Source organism: Bombina bombina, chromosome 7 (genome assembly GCF_027579735.1).
Source record: "Bombina bombina isolate aBomBom1 chromosome 7, aBomBom1.pri, whole genome shotgun sequence".
NCBI lineage: Eukaryota > Metazoa > Chordata > Amphibia > Anura > Bombinatoridae > Bombina > Bombina bombina.
In genome coordinates, this window is record NC_069505.1 from 404,676,185 (window position 1) to 404,697,583 (window position 21,399).

The following is a 21,399-nucleotide window of genomic DNA, read 5'->3' on the forward strand; positions in this document are numbered from 1 at the left end:
TATTAAAGACCGGGTGGACATGATTCGCTGTAGCAAATCATGCCCGGCCCACATCGCTAAATGCCGACAGCATATGCTGTCGGCATTTATCATTGCACAAGCATTTCTGGTGAAACGCTTGTGCAATGCCGCCCCCTGCGCATTCAAAGCCAATCCGCCGCTAGCAGGGGGTGTCAATCATCCAGATCGTATCTGATCGGGATGATTGCAGGCCGCCACCTAAAATGAAGGAACAGTGGTCTTACAACCGCTGCTTCTTAACTTAGATTTCATGCGGATCCAAAACCTCGGGCAGAGCAAGTAGCATCGGCTGCATAATAAATCTCCCCCATATTATTGTTTTGGTTGTTGCAAGGATGTACTTGTGATATTGTACTGATCTGCAACGTCTCCAAGAGAACACATTTGCTTCTTGAAGATAAATATTTATAAAATGCAATTAAAGTGCTTAAATGGCCATAATAGTCGAGAAATGACAAGCCCTAATTCGTTAGAGAATGTCATTTTCAGACTTGCGATCCTATGCAAAGTATCACTCGAAACCCACAGAGTACTGCTGTTCCCGAGCAGAAACCGCTGCTGATCCAATCAGCAGTGCTAGTTGCACATCTGAGAAGTTTCCCCTAAGGACCATCAGTCCCTAGCAGTACTTCTACTGTGTGTTTAAGCCGTTTGTGTTTTTTTCACGTTTGATTGAATGTTACATAATCGAACCCCAGGTGTGATCAGCTAGCTCCCAGTAGTGCATTGTTATTGTAGAGCTGACTTTAACTATGCCTTCAATTGCTTTTCTGGGTTAAGCACAAAGCTATATATACAAAGAAGATTTTCTTTTTGCACCTTTTCCCACATAAATTATACGACTGCAGTATTCAGTTTATAGAAAAAGACGCCCATATAAATAGCTTTGGAAGGCTGCAGTGTGACGCCTGGACCTTAGATTGGATAAGCCTAGTTTAGATTATTGTATGTGTAAGCTTCTGATGCCTTGTGAAAGCTCATATTAATACTAAGTTGCATGAAATTACTCTAAACTATGACAGATTTTTTTTGCCTTCCTTTGGTCTCAGTGTAAGAAAGTTTGATTTCCATATCTAGGTAGTAGATTAGTTGGACTTGATTTGATCCCTTGCAGTGGAATTACGATAAGGGAAGTCTCTAGCACTGGCCAGACAATTCACTCCTTTCATATTTGCATTGAATTCTCTTCCGAAATACAAGTAAAGATAGGTAAAGTGTTAGCAAGTGGATGTAAGCTGAGTAAATGTGATGACTTTAATGGTTACTTGAGATGGAGTCAGATGTAATATTTCTAGGCCACTTTCGGACCTGTTCTCCAGCTTGATGAATGGCTCTAAGTGCAGTTGAAAACTTGCATTTTACTCCATCTGTGCCATTAAAGGTTCCACATTCACTTGACTTGTTTCAGGTGAGTTAAAGGCAAGAACAGAAGATGGATCCTTAGTAACCCTATGGCGAGTTGGCATTTCTGTGGATTTGAGGCATTAATAATACACACTCACGCCCTGCTGCGGCAGCTGATGTGCTGGTAGGAGAGGAAAGAGCATTGGATAACGATACGTGACTAGGACTAGAAATATTGGTTACATCCTGGTTCTGGCTGGTAGTAGAGGACTGTCTCCTCAGAGCACCCTGAAAGGAAGCGCCGCTCTTGAAAGTATTCACTACTTCAATCTGCAACGGAGGAAAAAATGAGACACGTTTGTTCAGGGAGAAGGCTACATAAAATGGCCAAAAAATAAATACAAAAAAAACTCAGACACATAAAACAAACATAAAAAGACAAAACTGTGACATAATAATAACACAAAACAACATATATTGAGGGAATCCGCAACACCTTTTTTTTCACACACCTTACTGAGCAATGCATATGGTCAAAAACAAAAAAAAAGGAAAAGAGGAATATTATTTTTGTCAAAAATAAAAAACAATTACCCTTGCATGAAGAACATCTCATAATAAGTTTTACTATCAGTCATTATTGTATAAGCTTCTTTGTGTATTTCTTCATTTTAAATATGTAATTTCTTTTATATTCCTGGTCTAGTGCACAATTATTATTTTTTGCTTGACTATTTTTTTTTTTAAATTAAATTCACTATCAATTGTTTAGTGCCGCTGAGGAATTAAAGAAAGACCATAAATAAAGACTAGATTCCCACCACCCTTTCCCTACCGCTACCACTTAGACCATAAGCTCAGGGCCCTGTAATATTCCTGTCCTACCTTCCTGGTCTTGTCTTATTCATTGTACCCCAGTACAGCACTGCATAATCTATTGCCGCATTACAAATAATAATAATAATTACCAAGCAATAGAAATTTGAGAATTATCACATTGTTGACCATTATTGACCACATCACAATTCCAAAAATGATGTGATAATGAGTTTGATCCTATTTGCTTTTCTCCACATTTAGAGAGTGTTAAGTTCAAATGTTATGTATTTACCTTTGTGAACTTCAGAAAAATATTCCTGAATAATATGATGTAACCAAGGGAATGTAGAGAAGCCCCCAGTAAGGTTTGCCATTAGTATACCTGTGTCTGGATTCTGTTAAGTCCTCGGAACCAGAGAATCTGTCCACGTCTAAGTTCCCTCTCTGCATGGTCTATTTCTTCCACATCTTCATTCATTTCCTCCTCTGTGATCTCTTCCTTCCGTGTGAGGCGGCCAGCTCCTTTTAGAAATTTTAACCTGCTGGTTGGGATACTTGCTATAACCTATCAAAGACATACACCAGACATAAGATTAGTTATTATACACTGGAGTCCCAAAGGCAAAGCTTTCTTGATAGGTTGAAGAATGGAGCCATTTTAGTGATAATTATAAGCAGCTTGAAGAATAAAGTGCAAAGCTCAGATGCAACAAGCATTGCGGATATTGACCACACATTGGGGCCTATTTATCAAAGGTCTTGCGGACCTGATCCGACAGTGTGGATCAGGTCCGCAAGACCTCTTGTGAGCTGCATTGCACCAGCAGCTCACAAGAGCTGCTGGTGCAACGCTATCCCCTGCAGACTCGTGGCTAATTGGCCGCCAGCAGGGGGTGTCAATCAACCTGATCGTACTCGATCGTGTTGAATTCCGGCGATTCCTGTCCGCCTCATCAGAGCAGGCGGACAGGGTTATGGAGCAGTGGTCTTTAGACCGCTGCTTCATAACTGGTGTTTCTGGCGAGTCTGAAGACTCGCCAGAAACACAGGCCCACAAGCTCCATTCGGAGCTTGATAAATGGGCCCCATTTTTCATATACCTCTGGTTGTGATGATATTATATTTATCTTAAGGGTGTTTTAGGAAGATTGGAATATAGTTAAAGGGCCATGATACCCAAATGTGATGAAGCATAGCTGTAAAAAGCTGACTAGAAAATATCATCTGAATATCTCTATGTAAAAAAGAAAGATATTTTACCTCAAAATGTCCTAAGTATTCAAACCCCATTGCAAAGGACTTTAAGCAGAAAATCAGTATGTCTGTCCCGGGACAGCTAAGGGAGTGAGCCTCATGCACACCCATGTTATTTCCCTATTCAGTTTAAGGAAGTTTACTATGAAATCTCATGAGAGTTAAGTGAAATCTCACGAGATCACAGTAAAAGAGTTCATGACCTCAGCACTGCTGATACTGATTGGCTTCTGTTCATTTCTTCATTTTATTTTTATTTTTACCTGCAGATGGACAGCAGCTGAAGTATAACTTTTTACACAGCACTTACTCTGCTGAGCTGAGGAAGTTGTGAGGTAAAATATCTTCCTTTTTTACATAGAGATGCTTAGGTGATATTTTCCTGCCAGGTTTTTACACCTATACTGCACCAGTTTCAAGTGATTTAGTATATGAGTATTACGTCCCTTTAATTTTGTTATCTAGCAAGTTAACATGGTTAACATCCACCCACTGAGTGCTAAGAGGGACATGAAACCCAAAATGTTTCCTTTGTGATTCAGATAGAGCATACCATTTTCAACAACTTTCCAATTTAATTTGATTATCTAATTTGCTTAGTTCGTTTGGTATCCTTTGTTGAAACTCATACCTAGGTAGGCTCAGAATCTGGGAACTAGCTGCTGATTGGTGGATGCACAGATATGCCTCTTGGTATTAGCTTACCAATATATTCAGCTAGCCCCTAGTAGTACATTGCTGTGCCTTCAACAAAGTATACTAAGAGACTGAAGCAAAATTGATAAAGTAAGTAAATTGGAAATTAATTTAAAAATATATGCTCAATCTAAATAATGGGAAAAAAGTTGTGTTTCATGGTCCTTTAATATTTGGATTGTAGTTTGAAATTGGTTTATTAGATCACCTTAACTCATAAGACAATCGTTAACAAAAGCGATCCAAAGTAACTATGGCGTCTATAAGACCCCATAGTGCACAGCAGATCAGCATTAGTAGAAATTACCAAACATACCTGACCCCATACCAGCTCTCCAAAACCTAAGAATATGCACCACATCCACTGGTCAAGCTGTAAAGGAGAACAGCTGAAAGGCTTTCCACCAAATTGCACGATCACTATCTAGAGGAGAAAAGATACTCAATGAATAATTAAATAAGGACAGAAAAAAAGATAATTCCTTAAATTTAAAAATGTCTTTCAACAATACAGATTTGTAAAAATAAGTACAAGATTTGTTTGATATATTTATATGTACAGTACATGATCACATAAAACCATGTCTCGCATTCATACATCTTCACACATCTTAAATGCAACTTAAAAGACATTTTTCTTTGCAATGGAAAAACAAAAATGGAATGAACAGCCTACGTGCAATTGCTTTCAGTCACCACTAGATGTCACCCTAATTGATTTTTAGGGTTGACAATTTTTTTTTTTTTAGAAAATAAGAGAGATTAAGGAATCGACAAATTTCACTTAGGAAATTGACAAATTATACAATAGTTACTGAAAAAAAAACCACTTTATTTTATATTTGATATAGTTTCATACAAATCATCTTCATTCACACAAGTCTAGCTTAATACATTCACTAACTTTCTGCAAATCTGTGAATTCTACAGCACATTGCCAAATTATTAGACCCATTGGTCAAAAATCGTAATTTTTAAATTAATTACATATTTATTCTTAATAGTGTTGACAGATTTTTTTGTTTTGTGATGATTTCTTATTTCATATTATATTGGCAACATCTACAATACATATTTAAGTGTAATTTGATGTAATAGTACTAAAATATTTGGTAAATTAATACATGTATATGTTTTTTCAGCTGGGTAAACAAAGTAATTTGTCGTTAAAGAAAGTCGGGGCAAATAGTTGGCCTGTTGAAGTCAAAAACATGTTGCAGTACAAGATTGCTGAAATTGTAGGTGTATCACATATTTCTGTAAAGAATATTTTAAAAAAGATGGATTGTAGGAATTATTTGAGCCCAAAACGGAAAATCTCTTGCCTTCGTGTTACTACATCGTGTTACTACACCAAGAACTAACGGAAACTTTTGAGATATCTGCACTCTAAATAGGAAAGTCTTGACTAAACACATTCAGGATAAAGTCATCAAAGTATCTGAGAGAACTGCCCAGTGACAATTAGCTGAAGAGGGCCTGTTAGCCAGAAATGTTGCTCAGAAACATAATTAATTTTTTCTTAATATTCTCTACAGAACTACGCCATACACTGAAAGCTCTTCTTAGTGCAAAATTAATTAAATAATTAATTTTGAAAAAATCCCGGTAGAGAAGGGGTTACAATATAATAAAATTACACTTTTAAACTATGAAATAAGTACACTAAAATTGTTCTTATAGTCAAAAGCAAAAATAATGTCTGCCTACAATAAATTCTGCTTTTTCACTTGTTTTAATTGTTTAATTAAAAATGTGCCGCTATATAATATTTTTTAGTACAATCTCTGACATTTTGGAGTAGGACCATGGGATATTAGTATGGAATTTATAAACCATCACACGTTACTTTTACTTTGGACACGTCTTTGTTTCAGGGAAGATGTTTGAAAAGCTCTATAAACCACCCTTGAAGAGCTTCTAAAATGCCAATTTCTTGCATTTGCTATGAGTGTAAGCAGATTTTCATGTTATATTATATGCATTATTCAAGTGTGTTTACTAATTCAAACAGACTTTTCTAACAAATTGAAATAGCTTAGAAAAACAAAACAGAAAACTACCCAAGCTGCCATACAGTATTTTTATACAGCATTTCTGACGAGTTGGACTAAGAGAGTTTAAAAATTGTTTATGATAAAAAAAATATTAAATTTGTATATATTTAAACCCTACAAACATCCCTTAACTACAAATTAAAAAAATTGACATCCTACGTATCAGCAAACATAAAATAAAAATGTAGGATATGACACTCGGGCATTACCTGTATAGCAAAGGTGCCCAGTACAATTGTACAGAAAATAGGGTTCCTGAATATACCGTCAAACACATTGCGTTCTCCGTGTATCTTCCGAGCGTTGATTTCATTAAACAGCTGCATCATGACGAACGTGTTGAAGATGATAGTATAGTGCTCGGAAGGAGGAGAATGAAGGGGTGCATTTCTTCCGCTGTCAATATTAAATATCTCTTCTCCTGAATAAGTCAACCATAAATGAGTTACATTTTAATAGTATCTTTTAATCATAGCTATTTTTTTTCATTCTACTCATATTATTAAGGTTTTACTGATGGGGTTATTCATTTCATTCCATCTTTAAAGGTGTCACTTAATGTATTTTTCTCTTTTCTAGATCACGTTTCATGGTCCTCCTTTTGTTCGAACTTTCTTTCGAGAGGTGGTAGGTTTAGCAATTGAACTTTCATAATTTACAAACCAATTATTCAATCATAAAATAATTTCTGATACAAGCACAATAAGTGATAACTAATTACCCTGCCAAGATAGATACTGTAAAAAATACATACTCAAGACAGCATGAGCAGAGATGTTTAGTCTTGTTCCACCCTGACACCTACAATAGACGCCTTGGTGAAGAGTAAGGTCTCTAAACATTCAACATATGCAAAGAAGTGCGTAGCTGTTAGTAAAGAATTGTCTTTATATGACCCTATTTTATTCTACTGCCTTTATGTCCACTACAATGGGTAGATTTAACAAATGGGGGGGGGGGCGGACATGATTCAGTGTAGGAAATCATGTCAGTCTGACATCGATAAATGCCGACAGCATACGCTGTCAGCATTTATCATTGCACAAGCATTTCTTGTGAAATGCTTGTCCAATGCTGCCCCCTGCACATTTGTGGCCAATCGGCCACTAGCAGGGGGTTTCAATCATCTAGAACGTATCTCATCTGGATGATTGCATCTGGAAGGCTTGCTGGGAATGAGCAGCAGACACTGCTTAATAAATCGGCCCCTAAGACTCTTCTAGTTAGATTGGCCAAAACTCCACAAATATTAATCAGCTTTAGGGTATAGATGGCGCAGGTCCTATGTCTATCGATCTTGGTATTTAAATGTTACAGTGTCCACATAGGACCTGCGGGCTGCGGCATCTATACCCTAAAGCTTCTACATATTAACAGTCCTTTTTTCAGAGACTGTGAGAAGGCAGCTGTTCACGTCAGAGGAGAGTATTAGATCTTTTCCATTGTTACAGCCTTTTTGTAATAAGATCTCAAATTGTCTGTATTGTTTTTTTTGTCAAAATATTAATCAGTGCATTAGCCACTCTCATGGTTTAATCACTTTGTATTTAAATAACAATCTTTAAATAGGTCAATGTCATTTAGACCAAATCCAGGTGAGATAACTGGATGATACATCTACCAACAGCCTTATATGCAGGAAGTGTTCTGTAGCTCTTTCTTTCAGCCCAAAACACATAGTGAAAACAGGAAACAACTTATTTTAAAAACACACAATTCATCATATGTTCAAGATCTGATACGATTTTCTGAAGAAACCCTATGCAAGAGTTATGTTAGCGTTACCACTGTAGCTTGTGCCAACAATTAGGACAGGAAAGAAGTCTATCCATGATGAGAGGTATGGCCGAGAGTAATTTAGTTTTCAGAGAGGAATTTTCATTTAAAGGAGTTGAGAAATGGGTAATGGATGTTCTCAGTTATCTCAACACGTTCACTTAACTAATCTACAGAACCTTCATTTATTTTATACTTAGCCTTTTGTATGTTGTGCCATAAAGAATAACGATTGTAACGATTAAGAATTGTATTATTTACTGTGTTAAGCAGGTCTCCCAATGTCTGTGCTCAACAAGGAGTTTCTTGCATGGTGACAGGTCTGAACTGACTACAAAACAGATCATGAAGTTGACATCACCATAAAAGTCCATTGGTTTCTATGGAATTAATCTGGCAAATCGAGATCACTTCAAGGTTCACAGGTTTAGACTTCTATGTACTAAGCAGCAATCACAGCTTTGGAGCCTGCTTACCTCAATGTAAGAAGCAGCGATTATACAACAGTTGCTTCTTAACCTCTCCAGCATTTCTAAGTTGGCGAAGATAAATCCACCCGAACACGTTTGTTCTTGATTATTGACAGGCTCTGATTGCGCAAAAGCAGGATGGTTCTAATAGTACATGCGGACAGTAGGCGCTTGTCGTGAAGATGGGCACACAGGTTTCCAAGTCTGGAACTTTGTTTGCCCACAGATTAAAACATGTGGTCCATTTTTTTTTTAAATCTCAGAATAAAGGTTAGTTGAAAATGTAACAAGGTTGATGAGTTTTATTCTGTTAAGGAGCATTAGATATTTTCTTGATGACACCACATACAAAAGCTGTCAAGTCTACGGTTCCCTGCAGCCTTCTACAGTGTGACTAAAGGCAGGAGACAAAAACTTTCAATTCTAACCATCAAAATGGGATTAAAATGAATAAGCGCATCAGTAATGACTTATTGCCCTGTGCTGTGACTCTCAACAGGACTAAAATTATGCATTGTTAAAGGGACACGAAAACCAAAATTCTTCTTTTATGATTCAGATAGATCATGCAATTTTAAACAACTTTCCAAATTACTTCTATTATCTAATTTGCTTCATTGTCCTGATATCCTTTGTTGAAGAGACACTAATGGACTACTTAGAGCTTGCTGAAAGCCAATGACAAGAGGCAAATATGTGCAGCCACCAACCAGCAGCTTCTGAGCCTGCCCAGGTATACTTTTCAACAAAGGATACAAAGAGAATAAAACAAATTAGATAATTGCAATAAATTGGAAATGTATTGAAAATGTAATGATCTTTCTAAATCATGAAAGAAAGAAAAAAATTGATTTCATGTCCCTTTAAAGGGACAGGAAACCCCAAAATTTTCTTTCATGATTTAGATAGAACATAGAATTTTAAACAACTTTCTAATTTACTTCCATTATCAAATTTGCTTCATTCCCTTGTTATCCTTTGCGGAAGAAACAGCATTGCACTACTGGCAGCAAGAGGAACACATCTAGTCAGCCAATCACAAGAGACAAATGTGTGCAGGCACCAATTAGCAGCAGCTCCCACTAGTGTATGATTTGTGTGTGTTCTTTTTCAATAAGGGATACCAAGAGAACAAAGCACATTTGAAAATAGAAGTGAATTTAAAAGTGTCTTAAAATGATACGCTCTATCAGAATCATGCAGGTTTAATTTTGACTTTCCTATCCCTTTAAGTAGTTCCAAATATGAGCAATTTTTTTTCCCTCTCTTTAAAGTTATTGTGCTTCGCTTTTTATTATCTTACCAACAAAGAGCAATGTAAATATAAGTGTGAGCTGGTACACAGCATGGCCAAGAATATTTTTCATCATTGTCCGTGAAATTAGCGGTTTGTTTCTTCCATAGGGTTTTCGTAGCAGAAGCGCATCTGTAGGCGGCTCCGTAGCCAGTGCAAGAGACGCAAAAGTATCCATTATAAGGTTAACCCATAGCATCTGTACCGCTTTCAACGGAGAATCCTGAAATGGGAAAACATAATGAGAGTATTCAAATTGTGAAATCATTCAACAGCGATAAATCTAAGATGAGCTCAAACCACACTGTCTCAATATTATGTTTTATTCAAATTACTTATACAGGTAGAAAACCCTTTATCCAAACAGCTCCTGACTGGAAAAGGTTTGTATTTCATATGGTTTGGATTTGAGAATAGTTTGGATTTTGGAATATTTGTATCAGTAAAATGGGACAGTTTGGAGAGGTGATAGGACCAGCAATATCTTATGTCATTTATGCAATATTTACATGTCACAATACAGTTTATAGCCACATGGGTGAGCAACCTTGGCTCTCCTGATGTTTTGGAACTACATTTCCCATGATTCTCAGACAGCCTAAAGAATGTCTTAGCATCATGGGAAATGTAGTTCCAAAACATCTGGAGAGCCAAGGTTGCTGACTCACATGTAACCTAAAGGCAGTTTATATCATTTGTAATGCTTTGGCATACATAGTACCATCAGTACAATACTGTAATCAGAAAGGTATTAGTTGTTGTTTTAAATATAGATTTGTATTTGCAAAAAACAAAACAAAAAACAATCAAAAGACAAAACAAAAAAAATTATATTTGTATTTTTGAAAAAATAATTGTAAACTTTAATGAATTAAAGCCCAGGATCAAAAAATAATTTTAAAAAACAGGGGCACTTAAATTCATTAAAGTTTACAAAGATGCTTACTTTTTAACATACCTTTGCGTTATGGTAAATATAATGCAGATCCTCTGCCCGCATCTCCTGCTTTCATTAGCATATGGATGATGAATCCAGTTTACCCCAATCGTTGCGTGCCCCCTTTGGCATCCAGCTTGTTGGGCACACAATAAAGCTGAATTCGTCATCAATCTGCTAAAGAAAGCAGGAGATGCAGGTGGAGGATCTGCGTTATGTTTACCATAACGCAAAGGTAATAAATTTAAGTGCCCCTGTTTTTAAGATTATTTTTTGATTCTGGGCTTTAATTCATTAAAGTTTTCAACCACTTTAAATGAATCCATTAGAAAAGGTGGCCCATTTAACACAAGTTATCACATAGCGGAATTCTTTTTCTAGCCAGAAATGTATCAAAACCATTTTTAAATGTATCTAAGGTATAAGCATTTACTACCTCCTTAAGTAATAAGTTTGACAATGTGATTGCTCCTACAGTGAAAAAAACTTTACCTTGCTGGAGATTTAGGGGCCTATTTATTAATGTGTGAGCGGACATGATACAATGTAGCGTATCATGTCCGCCACACATCAATAAATACCGACAGCATATGCTGTCAGCATTTATCATTTATCATGTGAACTGCTGGTACAATGCTGCCCCCTGCCGCTAGCAGGGGGTGTCAATCAACCCGATCGTATTCGATCATGTTGATTTCTGTCCGCAGCCTCAGAGCAGACGGACAAGTTATGAAGCAGCAGTAATTCAGAGCTTGATAATTCAGCCCCTTACTCTCCATTCCTCCAGCCTTAAATTGTGACCTCTTGTCACAAACAATTTTCTTGGAATAAACAGAGCATCTGCCATCTCTGTATCTGGGCTTTAAATATATGGATCATTAGATGAAAATAAAATATGTAAAGGTGTATAACAAATATAATTATTTCATAGGATGTCATGTATCAAAAAATAAAAGCAATTACAGGTGCCTGTAATCTCCAGTACTCCACTAGATGGAGCTGAATCATCATCAGAAAGGCACAAGCAAGTAAATATACAATTCATTGTAAACCAATAAGAGTATACTCTTGTGAATGGCTGAAATGTGCCTTCTTCCTGATCCTATGCCAATCAGATGAAGGGGCAGAGAAGGGCTACTTAGGGTGTAGATGTAGCAGTATTGGCACAGTGAGAAATGAGAATGGTTAGTCAAGAACAACAAAAACTTTCCATTGAGAGATTTTATTGATATCCTAAGGACAGCAAGATCACAGCTAAATTCAAACTGTTCATAAGATGTTAACTAAAGTTAAAAAAGGGGCCAGTTTTACATTTGCCTTTTACTGGATAGGTTTATTGGGGAGATACACTGTACTTCTAGTTGTGTCCAGTGTCACAGGAATCCTCTTTTTTTTATAGATTAAACCACCCACTTTCTTATATTTTGTATGGGAAATCCTTTATTACCATTTATTATTTAAAAGGACATGTATAGGACCTCAGTGTTATATCTGAATATAAAGCCTCCTGTAAATATTTTATACCTAAGCACGGTCACAACTCTCCTTAAAGGGACATTAAACACTTTGAGATGGTAATATAAAATGATAAATCACATACAGTATATAAAAAGAAGTCTGCAGGATACTTTATTTATTTTGTCCCCTTTAGAGAGCTAGAGTTTTCCTGTTAGTGAATACGTATGTATAGCTCACTAGAGAGAGCTAGGAGTTTTCCTGTTACTGAATACGTATGTATAGCTCACTAGAGAGAGCTAGGAGTTTTCCTGTTACTGAATACGTATGTAAAGCTCACTAGAGAGAGCTAGGAGTTTTCCTGTTAGTGAATACATATGTAAAGCTCACGAGAGAGAGCTAGGGGTTTTCCTGTTTGTGAATACGTATGTAAAGCTCACTAGAGAGAGCTAGGAGTTTTCCTGTTACTGAATACGTATGTAAAGCTCACTAGAGAGAGCTAGGAGTTTTCCTGTTACTGAATACGTATGTAAAGCTCACTAGAGAGAGAGCTAGGAGTTTTCCTGTTTGTGAATACGTATGTAAAGCTCACTAGAGAGAGCTAGGGGTTTTCCTGTTTGTGAATACGTATGTAAAGCTCACTAGAGAGTGCTAGGGGTTTTCCTGTTTGTGAATACGTATGTAAAGCTCACTAGAGAGAGCTAGGGGTTTTCCTGTTTGTGAATACGTATGTAAAACTCACTAGAGAGAGAGCTAGGAGTTTTCCTGTTTGTGAATACGTATGTAAAGCTCACTAGCGAGAGAGCTAGGGGTTTTCCTGTTTGTGAATACGTATGTAAAGCTCACTAGAGAGAGAGCTAGGAGTTTTACTGTTAGTGAATACGTATGTAAAGCTCACTAGAGAGAGAGCTAGGGGTTTTCCTGTTTGTGAATACGTATATGTAAAGCTCACTAGAGAGAGAGCTAGGGGGTTTCCTGTTAGTGAATACGTATGTAAAGCTCACTAGAAAGAGAGCTGAGGGTTTTCCTGTTTGTGAATACGTATGTAAAGCTTGCTAGACAGAGCTAGGGGTTTTCCTGTTTGTGAAAACGTATGTAAAGCTCACTAGAGAGAGAGCTGGGGGTTTTCCTGTTTGTGAATACGTATGTAAAGCTCACTAGAGAGAGATCTAGGGGTTTTCCTGTTAGTGAATACGTATGTAAAGCGCACTAGAGAGAGAGCTAGGGGTTTTCCTGTTAGTGAATACGTATGTAAAGCTCACTAGAGAGAGCTAGGAGTTTTCCTGTTTGTGAATACGTATGTAATACTCACTAGAGAGAGCGCTGGGGATTTTCCTGTTTGTGAATACGTATGTAAAGCTCACTAGAAAGAGAGCTGGGGGTTTTCATGTTTGTGAGTACATATGTAAATCTCACTAGAGAGAGAGCTAGGGGTTTTCCTGTTTGTGAATACGAATGTAAAGCTCACTAGAGAGAGAGCTAGGGATTTTCCTGTTTGTGAATACGTATGTAAAGCTCACTAGAGAGAGAGCTAGGGGTTTTCCTGTTTGTGAATACGTTTGTAAAGCTCACTAGAGAGAGAGCTAGGGCTTTTCCTGTTTGTGAATACGTATGTAAAGCTCACTAGAGAGAGAGCTAGGGATTTTCCTGTTTGTGAATACATATGTAAAGCTCACTAGAGAGAGAGCTAGGGGTTTTCCTGTTTGTGAATACGTATGTAAAGCTCACTAGAGAGAGAGCTAGGGGTTTTCCTGTTTGTGAATACGTATGTAAAGCTCACTAGAGAGAGAGCTAGAGGTTTTCCCTGTTTGTGAATACGTATGTAAAGCTCACTAGAGAGAGAGCTAGGGGTTTTCCGGTTTGTGAATACATATGTAAAGCTCACTAGAGAGAGAGCTAGAGGTTTTCCCCGTTTGTGAATACGTATGTAAAGCTAACTAGAGAAGGCTAGGGGTTTTCCTGTTTGTGAATACGTATGTAAAGCTCACTAGAGAGAGAGCTGAGGGTTTTCCGGTTAGTGAATACGTATGTAAAGCTCACTAGAGTGAGAGCTGGGGTTTTTCCTGTTTGTGAATACGTATGTAAAGCTCACTAGAGAGAGAGCTAAGTGTTTTCCTGTTACTGAATATGTATATAACACTCACTAGAGAGAGAGCTGAGACTTTTCCTGTTTGTGAATACGTATGTAAAGCTCACTAGAGAGAGAGCTAGGCGTTTTCCTGTTTGTGAATACGAATGTAAAGCTTGCTAGAGAGAGCTAGGGGTTTTCCTGTTTGTGAATATGAATGCAAAGCTCACTAGAGAGAGAGCTAGAGATTTTCCTGTTTGTGAATACGTATGTAAAGCTCACTAGAGAGAGAGCTAGGGGTTTTCCTGTTTGTGAATACGTATGTAAAGCTCACTAGAGAGAGAGCTAGTGGTTTTTCCTGTTTGTGAATACGCATGTAAAGCTCACTAGAAAGAGAGCTAGGGGTTTTCCTGTTTGTGAATACGTATGTAAAGCTCACTAGAGAGAGAGCTAGGGGGTGTTCCTGTTTGTGAATATGTATATGTAAAGCTCACTAGAGAGAGAGCTAGAAGTTTTCCTGTTTGTGAATACGTATGTAAAGCTCACTAGAGAGAGAGCTAGGGGTTTTCCTGTTTGTGAATACGTATGTAAAGCTCACTAGAGGGAGCTAGGAGTTTTCCTGTTAGTGAATACGTATGTAAAACTCACTAGAGAGAGAGCTAGGGGGTGTTCCTGTTTGTGAATATGTATATGTAAAGCTCACTAGAGAGAGAGCTAGAAGTTTTCCTGTTTGTGAATACGTATGTAAAGCTCAGTAGAGAGAGAGCTAGGGGTTTTCCTGTTAGTGAATACATATGTAAAGCTCACTAGAGTGAGAGCTGAGGGTTTTCCTGTTAGTGAATACATATGTAAAGCTCACTAGATAGAGCTAGGGGTTTTCCTGTTAGTGAATACACATGTAAAGCTCACTAGAGAGAGCTAGGGGTTTTTCCTCTTTGTGAATACGTATATGTAAAGCTCACTAGAGAGAGAGCTAGGGGTTTTCCTGTTTGTAAATACGTATGTAAAGCTCACTAGAGAGAGAGCTAGGGGGTTTTCCTGTTTGTGAATACGTATATGTAAAGCTCACTAGAAAGAGAGCTAGAAGTTTTCCTGTTTGTGAATACGTATGTAAAGTTTACTAGAGAGAGAGCTAGGGGTTTTCCTGTTTGTGAATATGTATGTAAAGCTCACTAGAGGGAGCTAGGAGTTTTCCTGTTAGTGAATACGTATGTAAAGCTCACTAGAGAGAGCTAGGGGTTTTCCTGTTAGTGAATACGTATGTAATGCTCACTAGAGAGAGAGCTGAGGGTTTTCCTGTTAGTGAATACATATGTAAAGCTCACTAGAGAGAGCTAGGGGTTTTCCTGTTAGTGAATACGCATGTAAAGCTCACTAGAGAGAGCTAGGGGTTTTCCTGTTAGTGAATACGCATGTAAAGCTCACTAGAGAGAGAGCTGAGGGTTTTCCTGTTTTTGAATACGTATGTAAAGCTCACTAGAGAGAGAGCTAGGGGGTTTTCCTGTTTGTGAATACGCATGTAAAGCTCACTAGAGAGAGAGCTAGGGGTTTTCCTTTTAGTGAATATGTATGTAAAGCTCACTAGAGAGAGAGCTAGGGGTTTTCCTGTTAGTGAATACGTATGTAAATCTCACTAGAGAGAGAACTGAGGGTTTTCCTGTTTGTGAATACGCATGTAAAGCTCACTAGAGAAAGAGCTAGGGGTTTTCCTGTTTGTGAATACGTATATAAAGCTCACGAGAGAGAGAGCTGAGGGTTTTCCTGTTAGTGAATACGTATGTAAAGCTCACTAGAGAGAGAGCTGAGGGTTTTTCTGTTTGTTAATACGTATGTAAAGCTCACTACAGAGACAGCTAGTATTTTTCCTGTTTGTGAATACGTATGTAAAGCTCACTACAGAGAAAGCTAGTAGTTTTCCTGTTAGTGAATACGTATGTAAAGCTCACTAGAGAGAGAGCTAGAGGTTTTCCTGTTTATGAATACGCATGTAAAGCTCACTAGAGAGAGAGCTAGGGGTTTTCCTGTTTGTGAATACGTATGTAAAGCTCACTAGAGAGAGAGCTAGGGATTTTCATGTTTGTGAATACGTATGTAAAGCTCACTAGAGAGAGAGCTAGGGGTTTTACTGTTTGTGAATACGTATGTAAAGCTCACTAGAGAGAGAGCTAGGGGTTGTACTGTTTGTGAATATGTATGTAAAGCTCACTAGAGAGAGAGCTAGGGGTTTTCCTGTTTGTGAATATGTATATGTAACGCTCACTAGAGAGAGAGCTAGGGATATTCCTGTTTGTGAATACGTATGTAAAGCTCACTAGAGACAGAGCTAGGGGTTTTCCTGTTTGTGAATACGTATGTAAAACTCACTAGAGAGAGCTAGGAGTTTTCCTGTTTGTGAATACGAATGTAAAGCTCACTAGAGAGAGAGCTGGGGGTTTTCCTGTTTGTGAATACAAATGTAAAGCTCACTAGAGACAGAGCTAGGGGTTTTCCTGTTTGTGAATACGTATGTAAAGCTCACTAAAGAGAGCTAGGGGTTTTCCTGTTTGTGAATATGTATGTAAAGCTCACTAGAGAGAGCAAGGAGTTTTTCTGTTTGTGAATACGTATGTAAAGCTCACTAGAGAGAGCTAGGGGTTTTCCTGTTAGTGAATACGTATGTAAAGCTCACTAGAGAGAGAGCTAGGGGGTTTACTGTTTGTGAATACGTATGTAAAGCTCACTAGAGAGAGAGCTAGGGGTTTTCCTGTTTGTGAATACGTATGTAAAGCTCACTAGAGAGAGAGCTAGGGGTTTTCCTGTTTGTGAATACGTATGTAAAGCTCACTAGAGAGAGCTAAAGGTTTTCCTGTTTGTAAATACGTATGTAAAGCTCACTAGAGTGAGCTAGGGGTTTTCCTGTTTGTGAATATGTATGTAAAGCTCACTAGAGAGAGAGATAGGAGTTTTCCTGTTAGTGAATACGTATGTAAAGCTCACTAGAGAAAGATCTGGGGGGTTTCCTGTTTGTGAATACGTATGTAAAGCTCACTAGAGAGAGAGCTGAGGGTTTTCCTGTTTGTGAATACGTATGTAAAGCTCACTAGAGAAAGCTAGAGGTTTTCCTGTTTGTGAATACGTATGTAAAGCTCACTAGAGAAAGCTAGAGGTTTTCCTGTTTGTGAATATGTATGTAAAGCTCACTAGAGTGAGCTAGGGGTTTTCCTGTTTGTGAATATGTATGTAAAGCTCACTAGAGAGAGAGCTAGCGGTTTTCCTGTTTGTGAATACGTATGTAAAGCTCACTAGAGAGAGAGCTGGGGGTTTTCCTGTTTGTGAATACGTATGTAAAGCTCACTAGAAAGAGAGCTGAGGGTCTTTCTGTTTGTGAATACGTATGTAAAGCTTACTAGAGAGAGAGCTGGGGGTTTTCCTGTTTGTGAATACGTATGTAAAGCTCACTAAAGAGAGCTGAGGGGTTTCCTGTTTGTGAATACGTATGTAAAGCTCACTAGAGTGAGAGCTGGGGTTTTTCCTGTTTGTGAATACGTATGTAAAGCTCACTAGAGAGAGAGCTGGGGGTTTTCCTGTTAGTGAATAAGTATGTAAAGCTCACTAGAGAGAGAGCTGGGGGTTTTCCTGTTTGTGAATACGTATGTAAAGCTCACTAGAGACAGAGCTAGGGGTTTTCCTGTTTGTGAATACGTATGTAAAGCTCACTAGAGACAGAGCTAGGGGTTTTCCTGTTTGTGAATACGTATATGTAAAGCTCACTAGAGAGAGAGCTAGGGGTTTTCCTGTTTGTGAGTACATATGTAAAGCTCACTAGAGTGAGAGCTAGGGGTTTTCCTGTTTGTGAATACGTATGTAAAGCTCACTAGAGGGAACTAGAGGTTTTCCTGTTTGTGAATACGTATGTAAAGCTCACTAGAGAGAGAGCTGAGGGTCTTTCTGTTTGTGAATACGTATGTAAAGCTTACTAGAGAGAGAGCTGGGGGTTTTCCTGTTTGTGAATACGTATGTAAAGCTCACTAGAGAGAGAGCTGGGGGTTTTCCTGTTTGTGAATACGTATGCAAAGCTCACTAGAGAGAGCTGAGGGGTTTCCTGTTTGTGAATACGTATGTAAAGCTCACTAGAGTGAGAGTTGGGGTTTTTCCTGTTTGTGAATACGTATGTAAAGCTCACTAGAGAGAGAGCTGGGGGTTTTCCTGTTTGTGAATATGTATATGTAAAGCTCACTAGAGAGAGAGCTGAGGGTTTTCCTGTTAGTGAATAAGTATGTAAAGCTCACTAGATAGAGAGCTGGGGGTTTTCCTGTTTGTGAATACGTATGTAAAGCTCACTAGAGACAGAGCTAGGGGTTTTCCTGTTTGTGAATACGTATGTAAAGCTCACTAGAGACAGAGCTAGGGGATTTCCTGTTTGTGAATACGTATATGTAAAGCTCACTAGAGAGAGAGCTAGGGGTTTTCCTGTTTGTGAATACATATATGTAAAGCTCACTAGAGAGAGAGCTAGGGGTTTTCCTGTTTGTGAATACGTATATGTAAAGCTCACTAGATAAAGCTAGGAGTTTTCCTGTTAGTGAATACGTATGTAAAGCTCACTAAAGAGAGCTAGAGGTTTTCCAGTTAGTGAAAACGTATGTAAAGCTCACTAGAGAGAGAGCTAGGAGCTTTCCTGTTAGTGAATACGTATGTAAAGCTCACTAGAGAGAGAGAGCTGAGGGTCTTTCTGTTTGTGAATACGTATGTACAGCTTACTAGAGAGAGAGCTGGGGGTTTTCCTGTTTGTGAATACGTATGTAAAGCTCACTAGAGGGAACTAGAGGTTTTCCTGTTTGTGAATACGTATGTAAAGCTCACTAGAGAGAGAGCTGAGGGTCTTTCTGTTTGTGAATACGTATGTAAAGCTTACTAGAGAGAGAGCTGGGGGTTTTCCTGTTTGTGAATACGTATGTAAAGCTCACTAGAGAGAGAGCTGGGGGTTTTCCTGTTTGTGAATACGTATGCAAAGCTCACTAGAGAGAGCTGAGGGGTTTCCTGTTTGTGAATACGTATGTAAAGCTCACTAGAGTGAGAGCTGGGGTTTTTCCTGTTTGTGAATATGTATGTAAAGCTCACTAGAGAGAGAGCTGGGGGTTTTCCTGTTTGTGAATACGTATATGTAAAGCTCACTAGAGAGAGAGCTGAGGGTTTTCCTGTTAGTGAATAAGTATGTAAAGCTCACTAGAGAGAGAGCTGGGGGTTTTCCTGTTTGTGAATACGTATGTAAAGCTCACTAGAGACAGAGCTAGGGGTTTTCCTGTTTGTGAATACGTATGTAAAGCTCACTAGAGACAGAGCTAGGGGTTTTCCTGTTTGTGAATACGTATATGTAAAGCTCACTAGAGAGAGAGCTAGGGGTTTTCCTGTTTGTGAATACATATATGTAAAGCTCACTAGAGAGAGAGCTGAGGGTTTTCCTGTTAGTGAATAAGTATGTAAAGCTCACTAGAGAGAGAGCTGGGGGTTTTCCTGTTTGTGAATACGTATGTAAAGCTCACTAGAGACAGAGCTAGGGGTTTTCCTGTTTGTGAATACGTATGTAAAGCTCACTAGAGACAGAGCTAGGGGTTTTCCTGTTTGTGAATACGTATATGTAAAGCTCACTAGAGAGAGAGCTAGGGGTTTTCCTGTTTGTGAATACATATATGTAAAGCTCACTAGAGAAAGCTAGGAGTTTTCCTGTTAGTTAATACGTATGTAAAGCTCACTAAAGAGAGCTAGAGGTTTTCCAGTTAGTGAAAACGTATGTAAAGCTCACTAGAGAGAGAGAGCTAAGAGCTTTCCTGTTAGTGAATACGTATGTAAAGCTCACTAGAGAGAGAGCTGAGGGTCTTTCTGTTTGTGAATACGTATGTACAGCTTACTAGAGAGAGAGCTGGGGGTTTTCCTGTTTGTGAATACGTATGTAAAGCTCACTAGAGGGAACTAGAGGTTTTCCTGTTTGTGAATACGTATGTAAAGCTCACTAGAGAGAGAGCTGAGGGTCTTTCTGTTTGTGAATACGTATGTAAAGCTTACTAGAGAGAGAGCTGGGGGTTTTCCTGTTTGTGAATACGTATGTAAAGCTCACTAGAGAGAGAGCTGGGGGTTTTCCTGTTTGTGAATACGTATGCAAAGCTCACTAGAGAGAGCTGAGGGGTTTCCTGTTTGTGAATACGTATGTAAAGCTCACTAGAGAGAGAGCTGGGGGTTTTCCTGTTTGTGAATACGTATATGTAAAGCTCACTAGAGAGAGAGTTGAGGGTTTTCCTGTTAGTGAATAAGTATGTAAAGCTCACTAGAGAGAGAGCTGGGGGGTTTCCTGTTTGTGAATACGTATGTAAAGCTCACTAGAGACAGAGCTAGGGGTTTTCCTGTTTGTGAATACGTATGTAAAGCTCACTAGAGAGAGAGCTAGGGGTTTTCCTGTTTGTGAATACGTATGTAAAGCTCACTAGAGAGAGAGCTAGGGGTTTTCCTGTTTGTGAATACGAATGTAAAGCTCACTAGAGAGAGAGATAGGGGTTTTCCTGTTTGTGAATACGTATATGTAAAGCTCACTAGAGAGAGAGCTAGGGGTTTTCCTGTTTGTGAATACGTATATGTAAAATTCACTAGAGAGAGAGCTAGGGGTTTTCCTGTTTGTGAATACGTATGTAAAGCTCACTAGAGAGAAAGAGCTAGGGGTTTTCCTGTTTGTGAATACGTATATGTAAAGCTCACTAGAGACAGAGCTAGGGGTTTTCCTGTTTGTGAATACGTATGTAAAGCTCACTAGAGAAAGCTAGGAGTTTTCCTGTTAGTGAATACGTATGTAAAGCTCACTAGTGGGAGCTAGGAGTTTTCCTGTTAGTGAATACGTATGTAAAACTCACTAGAGAGAGCTAGAGGTTTTCCTGTTAGTGAATACGTATGTAAATCTCACTAGAGAGAGCTAGAGGTTTTCCTGTTTGTGAATACGTATGTAAAGCTCACTAGAGAGAGAGCTAGGGGTTTTCCTGTTTGTGAACACGTATGTAAAGCTCACTAGAGAGAGAGAGCTAGAAGGTTTCCTGTTTGTGAATACGTATGTAAAGCTCACTAGAGAGAACTAGAGGTTTTCCTGTTTGTGAATACGTATGTAAAGCTCACTAGACAGAGAGTTAGGGGTTTTCCTGCTTGTGAATACGTACTGTATGTAAAGCTCACTAGAGTGAGAGCTGGGG

General features: G+C 38.5%; 1 protein-coding gene across 1 annotated transcript in view; it reads right to left on the reverse strand.

Annotated features, from left to right (window-relative positions):
• Nucleotides 1-21,399, reverse strand: part of ATP2B2 (ATPase plasma membrane Ca2+ transporting 2) — a 403,776-nt gene that overhangs the window by 45,636 nt on the left and 336,741 nt on the right. Inside the window, exons 16-20 of the mRNA XM_053689420.1 lie at nucleotides 9,741-9,954; nucleotides 6,401-6,612; nucleotides 4,451-4,558; nucleotides 2,567-2,749; nucleotides 1,524-1,695 (exon numbers count right to left, since the gene is read on the reverse strand). Coding sequence (XP_053545395.1) covers nucleotides 1,524-1,695; nucleotides 2,567-2,749; nucleotides 4,451-4,558; nucleotides 6,401-6,612; nucleotides 9,741-9,954 — 889 coding nt within the window. The remainder of the gene's footprint in view (nucleotides 1-1,523; nucleotides 1,696-2,566; nucleotides 2,750-4,450; nucleotides 4,559-6,400; nucleotides 6,613-9,740; nucleotides 9,955-21,399) is intronic.